General features: G+C 22.8%; 6 protein-coding genes across 6 annotated transcripts; 3 read left to right on the top strand and 3 right to left on the bottom strand.

Moving 5' to 3' along the window:
- Positions 1–1,796: 1,796 nt before the first annotated feature.
- Positions 1,797–2,940, top strand: PY17X_1036100 (conserved Plasmodium protein, unknown function; the record flags this gene model as incomplete). Its single annotated transcript, XM_724034.1, has 2 exons — positions 1,797–2,663; positions 2,881–2,940. 2 exons carry the CDS (start codon positions 1,797–1,799, stop codon positions 2,938–2,940), a joined length of 927 nt encoding a protein of 308 aa, XP_729127.1.
- Positions 2,941–3,533: 593 nt separating this feature from the next.
- Positions 3,534–4,550, bottom strand: PY17X_1036000 (uncharacterized protein; the record flags this gene model as incomplete). The annotated part of the gene is made up of 1 exon (XM_724035.1): positions 3,534–4,550. One exon carries the CDS (start codon positions 4,548–4,550, stop codon positions 3,534–3,536), a length of 1,017 nt encoding a protein of 338 aa, XP_729128.1.
- A 1,176-nt stretch (positions 4,551–5,726) lies between these two features.
- Positions 5,727–7,411, bottom strand: PY17X_1035900 (WD repeat-containing protein, putative; the record flags this gene model as incomplete). Its single annotated transcript, XM_724036.1, has 2 exons — positions 5,727–5,776; positions 5,869–7,411. 2 exons carry the CDS (start codon positions 7,409–7,411, stop codon positions 5,727–5,729), a joined length of 1,593 nt encoding a protein of 530 aa, XP_729129.1.
- Positions 7,412–8,368: 957 nt separating this feature from the next.
- PY17X_1035800 (aldo-keto reductase, putative) lies at positions 8,369–11,656 on the top strand (the record flags this gene model as incomplete). Its single annotated transcript, XM_726259.2, has 1 exon — positions 8,369–11,656. One exon carries the CDS (start codon positions 8,369–8,371, stop codon positions 11,654–11,656), a length of 3,288 nt encoding a protein of 1,095 aa, XP_731352.2.
- Positions 11,657–12,178: 522 nt separating this feature from the next.
- PY17X_1035700 (conserved Plasmodium protein, unknown function) lies at positions 12,179–12,955 on the bottom strand (the record flags this gene model as incomplete). Its single annotated transcript, XM_022956338.1, has 3 exons — positions 12,179–12,323; positions 12,435–12,819; positions 12,904–12,955. 3 exons carry the CDS (start codon positions 12,953–12,955, stop codon positions 12,179–12,181), a joined length of 582 nt encoding a protein of 193 aa, XP_022813391.1.
- A 1,854-nt stretch (positions 12,956–14,809) lies between these two features.
- On the top strand, positions 14,810–15,967 carry PY17X_1035600 (DNA damage-inducible protein 1, putative; the record flags this gene model as incomplete). The annotated part of the gene is made up of 1 exon (XM_722265.1): positions 14,810–15,967. One exon carries the CDS (start codon positions 14,810–14,812, stop codon positions 15,965–15,967), a length of 1,158 nt encoding a protein of 385 aa, XP_727358.1.
- Positions 15,968–16,171: the final 204 nt, after the last annotated feature.

Here is a 16,171-nt window from a genome sequence, read left to right as displayed (position 1 = left end):
ACATTCACTTAATATATACTATATTTATTTATATATATTTGTAATATTAATATAATACAATCGGCTATTTGCCCTCCAATTATGTGTGACGTTACACTTTTGTACATTCATAAATATAAATGTATGCTCATAAAGAATTGTACAAAACAGTATACATAAGTTTGCCAAATGTTACATATACTAGAAAATGCTATAAATTCAAAAAAAAAGGTAAAATTAAATTTATTAAAAATAAAATAAATAAATAAAATATTATAGGATACAATACTATTAATAAATAATGATTATTATATAAAGTATAAAAGACGCTTGTTTAATTTTGCTCCTCTTCATTCGCTTTTTCATTTAAATTTATTGATATCATTTTTTAAATACAATTTTAACGATTAATTCATTCTTTTTCGTGATAGCATGAATTTATATATATCATCCAAAGGAAAATAAACAGAATAAGTTATTGTTTTTTATTTGTTTGATTTTTTTTTCTCATATTTTTATATTTCTGAAAAAACTTTTATGTAATACACAAGCATGTTGCATCCTTGTTGTATTAATTTGCTAAATGTTTCAAATTTTTTTAATTCTATATTGTTCATATGTTAATGCTTTGTGGAATGAAATTTCCCCTTTTCCTAGGGTTAATAAAGAATTGAAAGAACACTATAATTATTATCGTAAGTATAATACAAATATATATATACATACATATATTCTCCATCGAGTTTATAATTTCCTTTGCATAATCCCATCATTTATAATTTGTTGATTTTATCATGTAAAATACTTTATAAACGAATTTAAAAAAAAATGCTAAATTTTCGCTTTATCACAAAACAATAAAAAAACTTTAAAAAACGCACAAGGAGTCAAACCGCAAAATTTAAAGATTAAAAAGATTTATTTTAGCCTTCTAAATAAAAGAAAAGAATTCATGTATCATTTCAAATCACAATTATTCTTCATATTTTTATTATGAAAGATTAAAAGAAATGGCCGAAATGTTTATATGCATATCGACTATTTATTTTATTAAACTGTCTTATTTGCAGATACTCTCCTTAAAACATTATATTCCGATAAACACAGACTTATCGTTTTTAAATAAATTATTTTAAATCCATTGAAATTTCTATATATATTTTTTAATAATAAAATTACTTAACTTTTTCAGATATAAAAAATATTTTTTTTTTATCATTAAATGGTATAACGCATATCCGCATAAATACTGGTCTTTCTTTTATGAGTAATATAACATTTTTTCTAAGTTATAACAATTATTATATGTCTAACATTAAAAAGCATTTTGAATTTTCTCCTATAAGTATACATTTCATGCTTATTTTATATTTAGTATAAACTATTATCATGTCGAAAAATTATAAATATGACACTCCATTTAGAAGCGTATTCATATGAATATAATTCGATAAAAAGTTCATATTTTATGCTTATTAATTTTTTTTTGTATAAAATATTTGAAATAATACACCTCAACTTTTATATATTAAGAGTGATTATTGTTGCACATTTTTCCGCATATTAAAATCACCCTGAAAAGTATATTGGTATTCCTATATTAAAAATAGAAAAAATAGATCAAATAAAACAAAATTTATATAATTTTCTAGCTAATATCATACAACCCCTTGTGTCAATACTCTTTCTTTAAATGAACCACCACATAGCTAGCTGTTTAATGTGTGTCTTTATGTCCCAACAAATATCGCCTCATACGAAGTAATAATATATGCATATAAGTGTATATATATATATTTCACGAGTATAAACTCAAAATGAACAAGTATATGAGCTCAAGTAGTACAATTTTAAATAACAAAAGAAATGTTAAATATGAAATTAAAAAAAATATAACAACCGAAAAAAATGATGGTATAGAAGAAAACAAAAACCCGAATGACGAAATATATAATCAAATAAAAACGAATATATTAAAATTGGAAAAAGTATTCCTGGATAATGTCCTTTTACAAGTTAAGCGGAAAAATATCCCAGGAACAAAAAACTCTATTGAAAAATCTGCAATAAATGAATTAAATAAATACAAAAAAAATATAGAACTTTTAAAAAGCAAAGTAGGTATAGAAGATAACACAAACAAAATAGTCAAATTAGAAAATAAATTAAAAGAAAATGAAGAAGTATTACAAAAATTAAATAATGACAAAGAAGCTTTAGAAAATATATCTAAACAACAATTAAAAGCTATTGATGAAATATGTCTAAATGAAACTCAATTATCAATACAAACAAAATATGAAGAAATTAGACAGCTAAAGGAAGATCTAGTCAAATTAAAAAGTGTATATATGGATAATGAACATATTTTAAAAAAAAAACAGGAACAATTAATTAATATTGATAGCCAATTAAAAAAAAAAATTATTTATATTAAAAATGCAAAAAACTCAAACAATAATAATAACATTAATAATATAAATAATAATAACAACAATAACGCTAGCAAAATGTTGTCAAGTATACAAGTTCAAACACTCAAAACTCAAATAGATATGATAAATGAAAATATAAATAATGATACACAAATTTATGATCAGAAAATCCAAAGCCTCGAAAAGAGCATAACATCCTCGGAAAATGACATTGAATTTTTAAACTCACAAATTGCCGAAATAAAGAAGGTATTAATAGCAAAAGCATACATATATATATGTATAAATGTATATATATAAGGGCTATAAGCATAAATCAATTCACAAAATAAGTAAAGTTTTGTGTATACAGTTATGAATATTTCACAGAAGTTTTTACGATATCTATGCATAATTATGTATCCACCAATTTGTCAATTCTTTATTAATATATTATGCGTTTCATTTTTACTTTTTTTTTATGCAGAACATTGATAACATACAATCAGACATAAAAAAAATGAGACGCCAGAAAAAGGAAAAATAACTTTTACGAAAAACCCATTTTCACAATTTTAGAATAAACTATGAGATCATGTTATAAGGATTAAGATAACCAATAATGTAAGGTGAAAATAATATATAAACACACATATATATAAGCATATTAATATATGCGTTTGTATGGTTTACTAAAAATCGTTTGATATTTGACAAAAGTTTTCTATTAAGATATTTTTTAATTATACATAGTCCGATAATTAATTTGTTTTGAAATAATACAAAAAAATAAATAAGTTACAAAAAATGAGCAATGCATTATTTGTTTTAGCTTTTTTATTTATTATTTTTTTTAACTTAAAAAATTTTAAAATGAACAAGACAATATTAAACAAATTGTAAATTAATTAATAAACGAATTGATAAAATAATTATTAAATGTTTGCTTAATATAATAGATGTTTCATTCCTAATAAAAAGCAAAAAAGGAGTTTTATTTTTTAACAATGATAAACAAATAAAAAGTTTTTCTTCAATTAAAAATTTGTTAGGGTAATAAGAATGATCCAAATATATTACCATCTGAATTGTAAATTTATATATATTACTAAATATTCAAAATATATCCAATATTAATCACTAATTTTTTCTGTATCTTCTATACCAACTATGAGGAGATTCAACTAAAGAATTTTCGTTTCTTTTTTGGTTTAACAAATCTCGAAAACTTAAATAATCATTTATTGAATGACAATTATTTAATAAGTCTCTTAAATCAGTATGTACGGTAAAATATTTATATAACATTTTAAATAAATGACTCTTCAAATATTTTGTATTTGTTTCATATTTTAAAAATAGATCATAATATTCATTAACTAAATCTACAGTATTAATATTTTTATTTGAAAAAAAACTTGGTTTTTCTAATAATATTTCCGCACACATCACTGCATCTGTTTTTGTATAATTTAAACATTTTTCTATGTCTTCAAAATGTTCAATAGAACCATTAGCTATTATAGGAATATTTAATCGTTCTTTAATTATTTTTATAATTTCATAATCACACTCTTTAATATTTACACCTTTTTCTTCTTTTGTTCTCCCATGTACAGTAATCATTTTTACATTCCGACTTTGTAAATCGTAACATAAATTTAAAGTTTTTTGATAATCATTATCTATTTTCCGTATTTTACAACTAATAGGAACATTACAATTATTAGTAATATCAGATATTAAATTAACAACTTCATCATGTTTATGTAATAAAAATGCTCCATAGTTCCCTTTTTTTGCTATCTGTTGAGGACAACCTAAATTTATATCAACACCATTTACGTCATCTTTAATATAATCAATGGCTTTTAAAATTGTTGATGGATCATTTCCACAAAATTGAGCTATTAATGGTTTATCTTGATCACATTTTTTAAAATAACCTATTCTATATTTACTATGTTCAACAAAATTTTTGGAATGTAACATTGGGGTAAATGCAAGATCACAGTTATAATTTCGGCAAAGTAATCGAAAAGGTAATTCACTTAAATCAACCATAGGCGCTAAAACATACTTAGGGTTTCCCAATGTTTCCCAATATGTTTTTTCATATTCCTTTTTATTTACATTTTTACTTTGTTCTGTATCCATTATCCATTATATTTTAATACTATCAATATTGAAAACAAATAATTTGATATTTACCAATTTAATGTCGTTATTTCGAATGCTATTTTTGTTGCTACTAAATGTTCAGCTATTATCGTAAATCCTGGTGCTGATTATGTGGTACAAACAGGGTATATATATTTATTTATTTATTTAATATAATTAAATAAATTGATGCTGCTATTTTATTTTGTTCATCTAGCCCGCATTATACTTATATGTTTCAATGATGTTACTTTTAAGTTTTTATTTAGTATAACCTTTTATTAAATATGTATGATATTTATAAAAGCATGTACCATTTGCTCGCGTCATCTATTTATATTTTAAAACAAAAAAAAATATTTATTATTATTTATAGTCGTAAAACTATTAATGTATTTAAAAATATCAATATTATAATATTTAAAGGTGAACAAATTTCAAATTACTTTTCTGGCATGTCCCGAATTTATTTTATTAAACAGTAAAATTTATGTATTCTTATTCATATTTTTTTAAATCAGATATAAAAAATAATAATAATAAAATAGTATCAAGCTAACATTCAAAATATAAAAAATTGAAAAAATATATTTAAGAAAAAATAAAATTAGAAGAATGCTAATGTAACATTCAAAATGGTTTATTTATAATTTGTTTAAATGGTAACATCGTGACTTGTCATTTGAAAACATGCATCTTATAACTGGTTTATGGATATATAACATATGTTGTAAGTCATCCGTCAAATTTGTGCGCATCATTTTATACATCCATTGTTTATTTATATATTCCATTTTGCTCAACAAAGATGTATAAGAATACTTATACAAGAATTATGAGCACAAATATAAAAACTAATTTGAAATATTCAAAAAAAATTTATACATGGTCATATATGTGTTGTGAATATACCTTGCATAAGATGTATTTCAAAAAGCTTAATTATCAATAAAAATGAGGAATAATAAAATATATTTATGAAAACAAAAATAAATAGCACATGCTTGCATTTAACTGACCATGTGAAAATAAATAAATTAATTAAATTCGACAAAATGAAATAAGTTGAGTTAAAAGAAGCGAAACAAATTAAAAATAGTAAGGTGATGAATTAATTTAAATAAGAAAAAGACAAATCAACAAAATTTTATGATATATTTAACTTTGTTATAATTAAAAATTATCTTCTACGGTGTGCTTCCAGTGATTTATTAGTCCAATGTCTGCAAATTAACAAAATAGAAAATGATAATAAAATAATATACATAAAATATATAAGAATTTGCATGAATAAACACATGCATTTAAAACTCACCAATTTGTTCTCCCTCGGTAAAGAAAGAATGAGGAAAGACCGTAGGATCACTATTAAATTCATTTTCTTCATTTACGATAATTTGATTTAAATTTCCGTTACTTCGACCAACGTAAAATAACGAATTATTATTATTATCATTATTATTTGTAAAAAGAAAAGATAACGGGTAATCCTTTAAAAGGTAAAATTTAATTTTATCTTTATTAATTTTAACATGTTCTTTATCCGTGCTGCTTATATTTAATGGTATAACTAATATTCCTTTAATGTTTTCTATAGACATATATATGGATGATGTTTTTTTATTAAAAATCAACATACCTACTATAAAATTATATTTATCTATATTATTAGAGTTATTAAAAAATAATTTTAGTTCGATATATTTGGATAAAAAGTTATAATCAATATATAATGAGTCTATTATTTCTTTTGTTTTAATATTCCATAAATATAGATATGAATCTGCTCCTGACGAACAAAATATTTTTTCATTTATTAATGCAAGAGAAGTAATAAAAAGTTTATGATTTAAATAAAAATTATATATTTTATTCAAATCTTTATTTTTTAGTATTCTTATTTTTTCATCTCTATCTCCTATTATTAAAAAATTATTATCATAATATAAAGATACAACTCCAGAACTGCAAGTTATGATTGGGTGTAAATAATGATGATTATTAAAACATTCTTCATAATGTTTTTCTAACTTTTCTTTTATTTTATTTATTTTATTTTCATGACCATTGAATATATTAATTTTATTATTATCATTTTGTTCGTCTAATTTTTCTTCACTATTTTTATTCTCTTTCATATCAATTTCATTTTCAATATTATATGATCCATCTGAATTATCGTAATTATTTTCCAAAATATGTTCAAAATCTTTCATAAAAAATAAATCTTCATCTTTTATTTCAATATCATTCAAAGAATCAATTAAGTAATTCAATTTTATCGTTATACTTCCCTCTGATGATGTATCATTATTTTCCTTTTTACAATTTTGATCGTTATTTGTATTGCTTTCACTTAAATTATTATCTTTAAGACCACCATCTTTCAATAACAATTGGGTGTTACACAAATATACATCTCCATATTTGTCAATAAATAATATTTCATTTTTTTCGATTTTTTCATCCCCACATTTCAAGAAATATGCCTTAACAATTTTCTTTTTGTGTACAATTTTATAACGTACATTCCAATTTTCATCATAAATTATGATTATTTTATCATCTCCTGTTGTTAAGAAATATTTACTATTTTCGTTTACATCTAAAGATCTTATAACACTTTCATGTTCTTCAATTTTTTTTATATATTTATTTTCTTTTATGTTAAAAATAATTAAACTTTTTCCTAATCCATATATTATATTATCATTGTGGAAAATTATAGGCGAATTTGGAATACTTGGGTAAATATATTTTTTTTCTTCTTCACTTATGTTTTCAATTTTTTTACTACAATCTAGAGAATTAAAATCTTTGGGTCTTTGTCTCTTCTTCATTTTTTTTTTATTCAACATGTTGTATATATATATTTCTTTGGTATATTTCTTATTTTATGCGAAATGTTTTTCACTTCCGAAAAAAAAAAAAATGCCATATAATACTTTAATTTTTTATAATTTATATTAAAATAAACAAAATTTTATGATTTATTCAAAAAAGGTATTTTAAAAAACTGATAAATATGACTACAATCACGTTAGTTGTTTCTTTTTTAGGGGCTTCGTTTTATGCTAAATTAGAGGGGATATACATAGATCGACTATATTTCACTATCTTTCATTTTAATACTATCACATAATATTTATTGTTGTATGTTGACATATATTGTTTATTTTTTATATTTTTTTACTTTTATATTTTTTTTAGTTTTATTTTATTTATTATTATTTTTTTTTAAAATGAAAATGATATATTAACGGCATTCATATTCTTCCAATTCATTTTTTTACTCCGACACCTTGTTTGGTCTTAAAATTTAAACGCATACATTTTTAATTCAGGTTGGGAAAAATAATTATAATACAAAAAAAATGAAAAAGGAAATTTTTATAAAATCCGTAAAGTTTTAACACATAATTTTCGATGTGTTTAAATGATAAGCTTATATTATATTTTTTTTCTCTCATTTCCATTATGTATCCTTATTAAATTATATTTAAAAGGAGTTGGGTGTTAACATTAATATCTAATATGATCTAATAAATTGATTTTTTCACAATGAAATTATGAAAAAAAAAAAACAGAACAAGCATAACCCACCAACATAAGAATTGGCATAGCAAATAAGCTAATTCGATAGTATAAATGTATGGTGAAAATATGTACTATGAAGTTATGTAGCAATTGAGGGAAAACTAACACACATAGACCCATAGGATTAAAAAAAAATGCATACAATAGTGAATACCTAAAGAATAAATCAAACCGAAAAAAACAATATGCCAAAATTCTTTTATAAGATATAAGTAGTAATGAAAACCAAACGAAAAATCCTCTTAATATTACTACATTCTTTGGTATTTTTTGAGGTTTTATTTTGTTTAATAAAGAAAAGAAATTATTATAATACTGTATACACAAAAGGAAAGCACCCTACAAATAATTTTAAAAATTCCAAAATAAATTATAAATTAAGTTATGTTAATTTTATAAAAAGATTCAAAAAATGTCTTGTTAAAAATTATTCTCACTACTACTTTATTCGTAATACTATATTTTATTTTAAAAAAACTCAAAGGGATAAATTTATTACCGTTAAGAAAAGGAAAAACATATCAGTCTTTTCCCCCTATAATCTTATTAAACGTATTAATGGGAAATCTGTAAAATTAGATCTCAAAAAAAATAATGCGAATGAGGAAGATTCGGAAAGCGAACAAACTGAAGATGATGAACAAAGTGACACTAAAAAAATAAAAAAAACAAAAACATCAGGAAATATAAAAACAAAAGCTGTGAGAAAAACTAAATCAACAACAAAAAATAAAGCAAAAACTGCAGAAACAAATAAAAATGAAAAAAAAGACCAAAGTGATGAGGGAGAAAACAAAACTGATCAATCAAAAAATAAAAGAAAAAAAAGCAAAAATACAATAGTGAATGAAATAAATTATGAAGATGAAACAAATACAACAAATGAAAAATCAAAAGAAGTATTGGAGAAAAACAAATTGAAAGGGACTAAAAGAAAGAAATCTAGTAACTTAAGAAAAACAAAACAAAGTGAAGATAATATTACTCTCGAAAAAACAGACGAAGATTTTGATTCTGTAAAAGGAAAAGGGGTACAAAAAAAAGATACAAAGAAAAATGAATCAAAAAAAAAGCGAGATATTGAAGAAATAAGTGATGAAGACTTTGAAGAATTTAATGATGATGAAATAATACCTGGAATGGATGATCTAGATCAGGGAAAAGGAACAAAAGCATACGAAGATCAAATGAAAGAAAATGAGGAAAGAGATAAAAAAATTGAATTTATAAAAAACGTAGAATTCTTATTAAAAGAAGATAATGAAAAAAATCAAAAATTGTATGAAGAAAGACCAGATATAGATAAACTTCGATTTTCGGAGAAACCAACAGTAGGAAGCGAAGATTTAATGAATACTATATTAGAAAATATACACAATAAAAAAGATGAAAAGAAAAAAAATTCAAATCCTATCCCCGATTTTAAAAAGAAGCATTTATTTTATGAATTATTAAGAATAAGCAATTCAAATAGTTTTAAAACACATAAAATATATACACATAAAGATTTAATATACGGAATTAAATATAGAAAACTGGGAGAAAGCAATTTATGTGTTAGTGAATTATGTATAGGGACAAGCATGTATGAAAATGATAATTTTATAAGTAAAGATGATGTAAATGTTTTATTAAATATGGCTTTTTATGAATATGGAATAAATTTTTTTGATATTTGTGAATATGATCCATTTCCTTTTGATCCTGATAGTTATAAAAAAAGCAAAAATAAAAATATGAATTTATTTTTAAAAGATAAAAAAAGAGAAAATATAATTATTAATTTAAGAATGTGTTCATCAAGAAACGTAGACAGGAATACACATGGAGATTTTTATTTAACATGGATTATGGATGGCCTAAAAGATGATAAACCAACATTTTATAATATTGAGGAAAGATTGGATAAAATTTTAAAAAATTTGAATACAAGTTATGTTGACATATTGACTATTGATGTTCCTGAGAGATATGTTCCGAATAGTACAATTGGAGAAGACACATATATATGGGGTCGTGAAACGGGTAATGACACAAATAGCAAAGCTTCCACAATTTCAATAGAGGAACAATTTGAAATTCTTGAAAAACTTGTGCTTAAAGGGAAGATTCGGCACATAGCAGTATCAAACGAAACACCATGGGGAATATATGAATGGTGCAATCTAGCTCGAAAAAAAAAACATATGAAAATAGTATGTGTGCAAAATCTATATAATCTGCTACATAGAAATGAAGTAGAATCATCAGGATTAGTTGAAATGATATTAAGAGAAAATTATAATGTCCCATTAGTTCCATATGGTTTATTAGCAGGGGGAATATTAACTGGCAAATATTTAGATCCAGAAAGATATCATACAGTAGGGCCAGAAACAGTATTAGGTGATGATCAATTAGATCATGAATTAGATGAAACACGAGGCAATAAACCAGAAGATTATGGTTTTTTATCATATGGACCTAAAAATGGTACATGTAATAAATATCCAAATTTGTATAAATCACATAGATGTATATGGGCACAAGATGCTACAGCGGAATACATGAAATTGGCTAGATCACATGGTATGACACTATCACAATTAAGTCTAAGTTTTGTTTATAGTAGACCATTTGTTGCATCATCTATTATAGGTCCTAGAACAATAGGACAATTAAAAGATTCTATTTTATCACTTAATTATCCATTATATCAACATACACAACATGACTTACATGAAATATTTTTAAGATATCGAGGATGTACAATGGATGGTAATATCATATTAAATAGCTTAGAAGATCCAAATAAAACAAGCCAAAACGTCTTTTATAAATCTGCAAATATCCCAATTTTAAGTGGTGGTACTCATTGGGATAATTACCCCTTACCATTTTTACCTAAACGTTATGAATATACAGATTTAAAAGAAGAACATGATAGAATAAAATCAACATTTGGATTAAATGATGAACCTGGGGATTTTAATTTTATTAATTCTCGTATATGGATAGAAAGAGAAGAAAAAAAAGGAGAATATTTTGCTCTAAAAGAAAGTAATATATTTAAATGGAATAAATTAAAAATATATAAAGGTGTCTTAACAAAACTTAATGAAAAAGAAAAATTAATTTATGATACTAATGATTTCCATTTTTATTATAAAAACAATACTGTATATATAGTTCCTACTGATGAGGAAATGGAAAAGTTTTATCAAAATAAAAATAAAATAAAAAAAATACTAACTCAAACAATAAATGATACCCAAGAATTATATCAATACCAAGAACAATTAGGAAAAGATTTTCCAGATATTTTCAATAATCTAGATATTGATTTAATCTATAAACAGTTAATAAATAGACATAATATTAACCCATTAGATAAAAAACAGTTGGAAGAAATTTATAACTATATCAAACTTACACCAGAAGAAAAAAAAACAGAGGATTTCTGGTACATATATCAGTATAACCCTTTCGACAATTCCTTTGGGTTCAGAACAGGAAGCGAACCGTAATAAAAATACACTATGTGAATTTGTTTTATCTGTATATCTCTACAGATTAAATCGTAGGGAATAGCCAAAAAAAATTTTATTTTGCACCCTATATCAGGGTTACAATTTTGTTCACAAGAGACGAATTTGCCTCCTATTTTATCACCTATGATAATTTTTTATTCATCTTTTCAAAATATTTTTTTTAACATCTCAACAATTTGGAAGTTTTAAAAATTATAAAAATATTGTTAACTTCTCAAATTTGTAGAGTATAACATTTTTTCTGTATACGCAATTGAAACTTTTTTATGATCAACGTTTTTTTTAAATTAAATAAAAAAATTAAATAATAAATTATACTAATGATGATAACAAAATGAAGATCCATATTAAATTATTTGGAAATTGAAAATAAAAAAAATAATAATTTTTCATTAGTCACAATGTAAAGTAGCAAATTACTATAATGATATTCATTAATAGACCCCATTAAAAAAGGAACATATAAAAAATATCAATATTTTTCTATTCATACGTTATTTACTTTTTTTTCGTGTTATAAACAATGTTATTAGAATATCGGTCTAATTCCAAATTCGGTATGCCTGAATTTATTTGTTCTATTTCTTCTTCACTCAAAGTTTGAGATCCCATTCTTTCAGTTAATTCCATTTCGTCTTCACATCTAAAAAAATTATATAAAAGACACGCATAAATAAGTACAGCAATAGGCTAAATTTTTTTTTTATTTTATTATTTTATCATTTTATTGTTTCATTGTTTTATTTGATATTACATTATGACAACGTCAGAGTCATATTTACTTCTTTTTATTCTCATCGGTTTAGAAGTATTTATTTCTTCATGGTCAGGTTTATTAGTATGCACTGTATCACAATTATAATTTATACTTCCATCGTTTTGTTCTGCTATATCATTATCGTCGCTATCGCTGTTATCGTTCAAAATCAATTTGTCATTTTCGTCATCACTGTTATTTTCATTCTGTTCATTCTCATTAATTTGATTATTTTTATAATTTGAAAAATGTTTTCTATCAAATATTATTAGTTTATTATTCTTAAAATTAACAAAATGACTGTTTACCGAATTATACTTCCTTACAAATTGCGTGCATAAATCCACTTTCTTCAACATATTTTTAACACTCGGCTTGTTACCTACGCATTCAAAATGATGAAATAATTAAAATGATTATAGAAAAAAAAAAGAACAGTCTAATGTTTATGTCTTTCAATGATTACATGATACTATAACTTGCCGAAGATAACCAAAAGTTGTATTGACGATTGCCATATATTACAACACGAAAAGAAAATTAGTAATAATATAAAAAATTTATAATTTATTTATTGGATGTTTTTTTTTCCTCTTTATTTTTATATTATTTTATTTATTAAATATTATTTTATTATGTAGTTATCATCATTTTATATATTCATATATAATTTCCGAATTTATATTTATTCCAATATTATGTAAAATTTATTCAAATTTTCATAAATATAAACAAATATATAACAAATTTTTATGATATATTAAAAATGTGTTAATTCCTATTATTGTAAATTAATTTTTAATATCTTCTACATATTTTGTACCGTTCTTTATTAAATATTTTTATTAAAATACACACGTTTGTGTCATTTTTTCTATATCTTTAAAAAATGTAATAAAATTATTTATATGGAATTTTATTAAATAAATGAGAAAGAAAAAAAAATAATATTTTTGGTATAATTTTTTAACCAATTTCCTATCCCCACATAATTTAATACAGTTTATTCGTATAAAAAATGTTTTTTTTTTTTAAGAAAAATCTTTGACAATTGTGTAAAAACAATTACACAAAAATAGTTTTATAAAAAAACTACAAAGGGTAAAAACATGAACTTTCGGTATAATGCTGGATATATCATATTTTAAGGGCGAAAAAAAAACTTAGAAATTAAGTCCAATAAAATTAATGGGAATAAAGGTAAATAATAAACAAGAAAAGCGTAGATTTATTAGTGTTTCACATGTCATCTTAAAAATAAAAACAGAAAGACAACATGATACTCTTATGGAATATGTGTATTTTTATATGATATAAGAATAATAATACAAAGAATAATTATAATTATTATAAATTTCAATTTATGTCTTTTAAAATAATTAACACAATTTAAAATATTTCAATCATAAAGTATATATACAATAATACCCTTAAATAATAGTATATAACTGAATATAATAATTTATTGTGTAACAATTTTCGGTATAATCTTTTAAAATTATTTAATTGTTTTGAAAAAGAATATACGATAATTTAAAATTGTATAATTATTCAAATATTTTTATTTCAATTTATGCAGAAAATATTTTATTACTAAAATGTATCCTTGTTTGTATTCCTATTTACTGTAAAGATTTTAATACAAGGGACCCATGCGAAATAATATCTTCATATTTATTTATCATTCCCTTTCCATTTTTTTTTATTTTATTTAAATAATTATTGTATATTTGTATGCACATGCTTTTTGGTTTTTTATTGATTTTTTTTATCGCTTTTTATCAAATGCTAGTATACATGTCATTTTTTAAGTAAACATACATAACCATAGATAATTAATGGTTTGAGATAATGTATGGAAAAACTGCATTTTTATTTATCCGTTTATTATTTTTTTCTTCTCTTTCTTCTTTTTATCATTTTTTTTGCTTTCCCTTCTCATTGAAATTCATTTTATCATAAAGTCGATTTAGCTTCATTAAAAAATGCACATACATATTTGGTCAAGAAATATATCATACGTATTCAAATCATTTAAAAATTTTTAATTCATACAATTTCATACATGTTGAATTGTGCATTTTTGTGTTTTTCTTTGTGTTTTCTTTTTTGCATGAGGTAAAGCATTATTGATTAGCTTTCCATTCTAAAGCTGTAAATATTTGGACTCACAAACAAGCAATATATATATATATATATATATATATATATATGCATCATTTGGAATAATTTTTCACGTTAACTTAGTGTTAATATATACATAACTGCCTCCACAAAAATATTTATAGAATTTCACTTTAGCATCCAAATCAATTAAACTTCCATAAAACGCAAATATATCCCCTTGAAGAATATCACAAAATTTGACCAAAATGGTGTTCATAACAATATCTGATGATAATAATATAATAACTAGTCTAGATATGCATGAAGATACTGAAATGTTTACAATAATGAACATAATTGAAAATGACTTTTCTCTTAATATGAATATAAATGAATTAACGTATAATGGAAAGGTAGTAGATAAATCAGATACTTTAAAAAAATTGAACATGCATGAAGGTGATCTTTTATTTATCCGAAAAAAAATTAATCTTGATATGATACAAGAAGAATTAAATGCAAACGAGTTTGGAAATATTATGAACAATAGTGGTGTCACTAACACACCAGTTACTAATGTTAGTACACCCAATACAGGGAATATACTTCCAAGTAGTTTAAATAATGCGGGGCAAGGAAATAACGCTGCATTTAATGGGATCTTGGAACAATTTCGTATTTTTCAAGAAATGGAATATATAAAAAAAGAAGCTGAAAAATTATTGCAATTAAAAACAGATAAAACAAAGATGAGTATATTACAAATTCAAGATATAAAATTATATGATGCTATAAATACTGAAAATTTAGAAGAAATAAAAAAAATAGTAAAAGAAAGATATGAAATAGAAAAAAAAGAAAAACAAAGAGAAAAGGAAATGTATGAAAAAGCATTAAAAGACCCATTATCCGAGGAATCACAAAAATATATATATGAACATATATATAAAAATCAAATAAATTCAAATCTTGCATTAGCACAGGAACATTTTCCTGAAGCATTTGGTTTAGTATATATGCTATATATACCTGTTGAAATAAATAAAAATGTTATACATGCATTTGTCGACTCAGGGGCACAAACAAGTATTATATCAAAAAGATGCGCAGAAAAATGTAACATTCTAAGATTAATGGATACACGATTTACTGGTATAGCTAAAGGAGTTGGAACAAAATCTATACTAGGAAAAATACACATGATTGATATTAAAATTGGAAATTATTTCTATGCTGTTGCATTAACTATAATAGATGATTATGATATCGATTTTATATTTGGCCTAGATTTATTAAAAAGACATCAATGTTCAATTGATTTGAAGAAAAACGCTCTAGTTATCGAAGATAATGAAATACCATTTTTGGCTGAAAAAGATATAGTCAAACGATCATTTGAAAACATAAACTTAGACACACTATAGGGTCCATAAAAATATACTATCCGTTTCGTAATACCTATGTAATATCCATTTCATGTTACTAATATAAATATATATTCATATTAAAGCTATTTATTTATGTATATTCTATAAAATATTATAGAAATTCTTATTATATTAAAGAAAAACTTATAATGAGTTCATATATATATGTAGTATGTATATGACGTTACAATAATATTGGGC

The sequence above is a fragment of the Plasmodium yoelii genome (assembly GCF_900002385.2).
Source record: "Plasmodium yoelii strain 17X genome assembly, chromosome: 10".
NCBI lineage: Eukaryota > Apicomplexa > Aconoidasida > Haemosporida > Plasmodiidae > Plasmodium > Plasmodium yoelii.
This window is presented reverse-complemented; position numbering and strand designations above follow the sequence as displayed.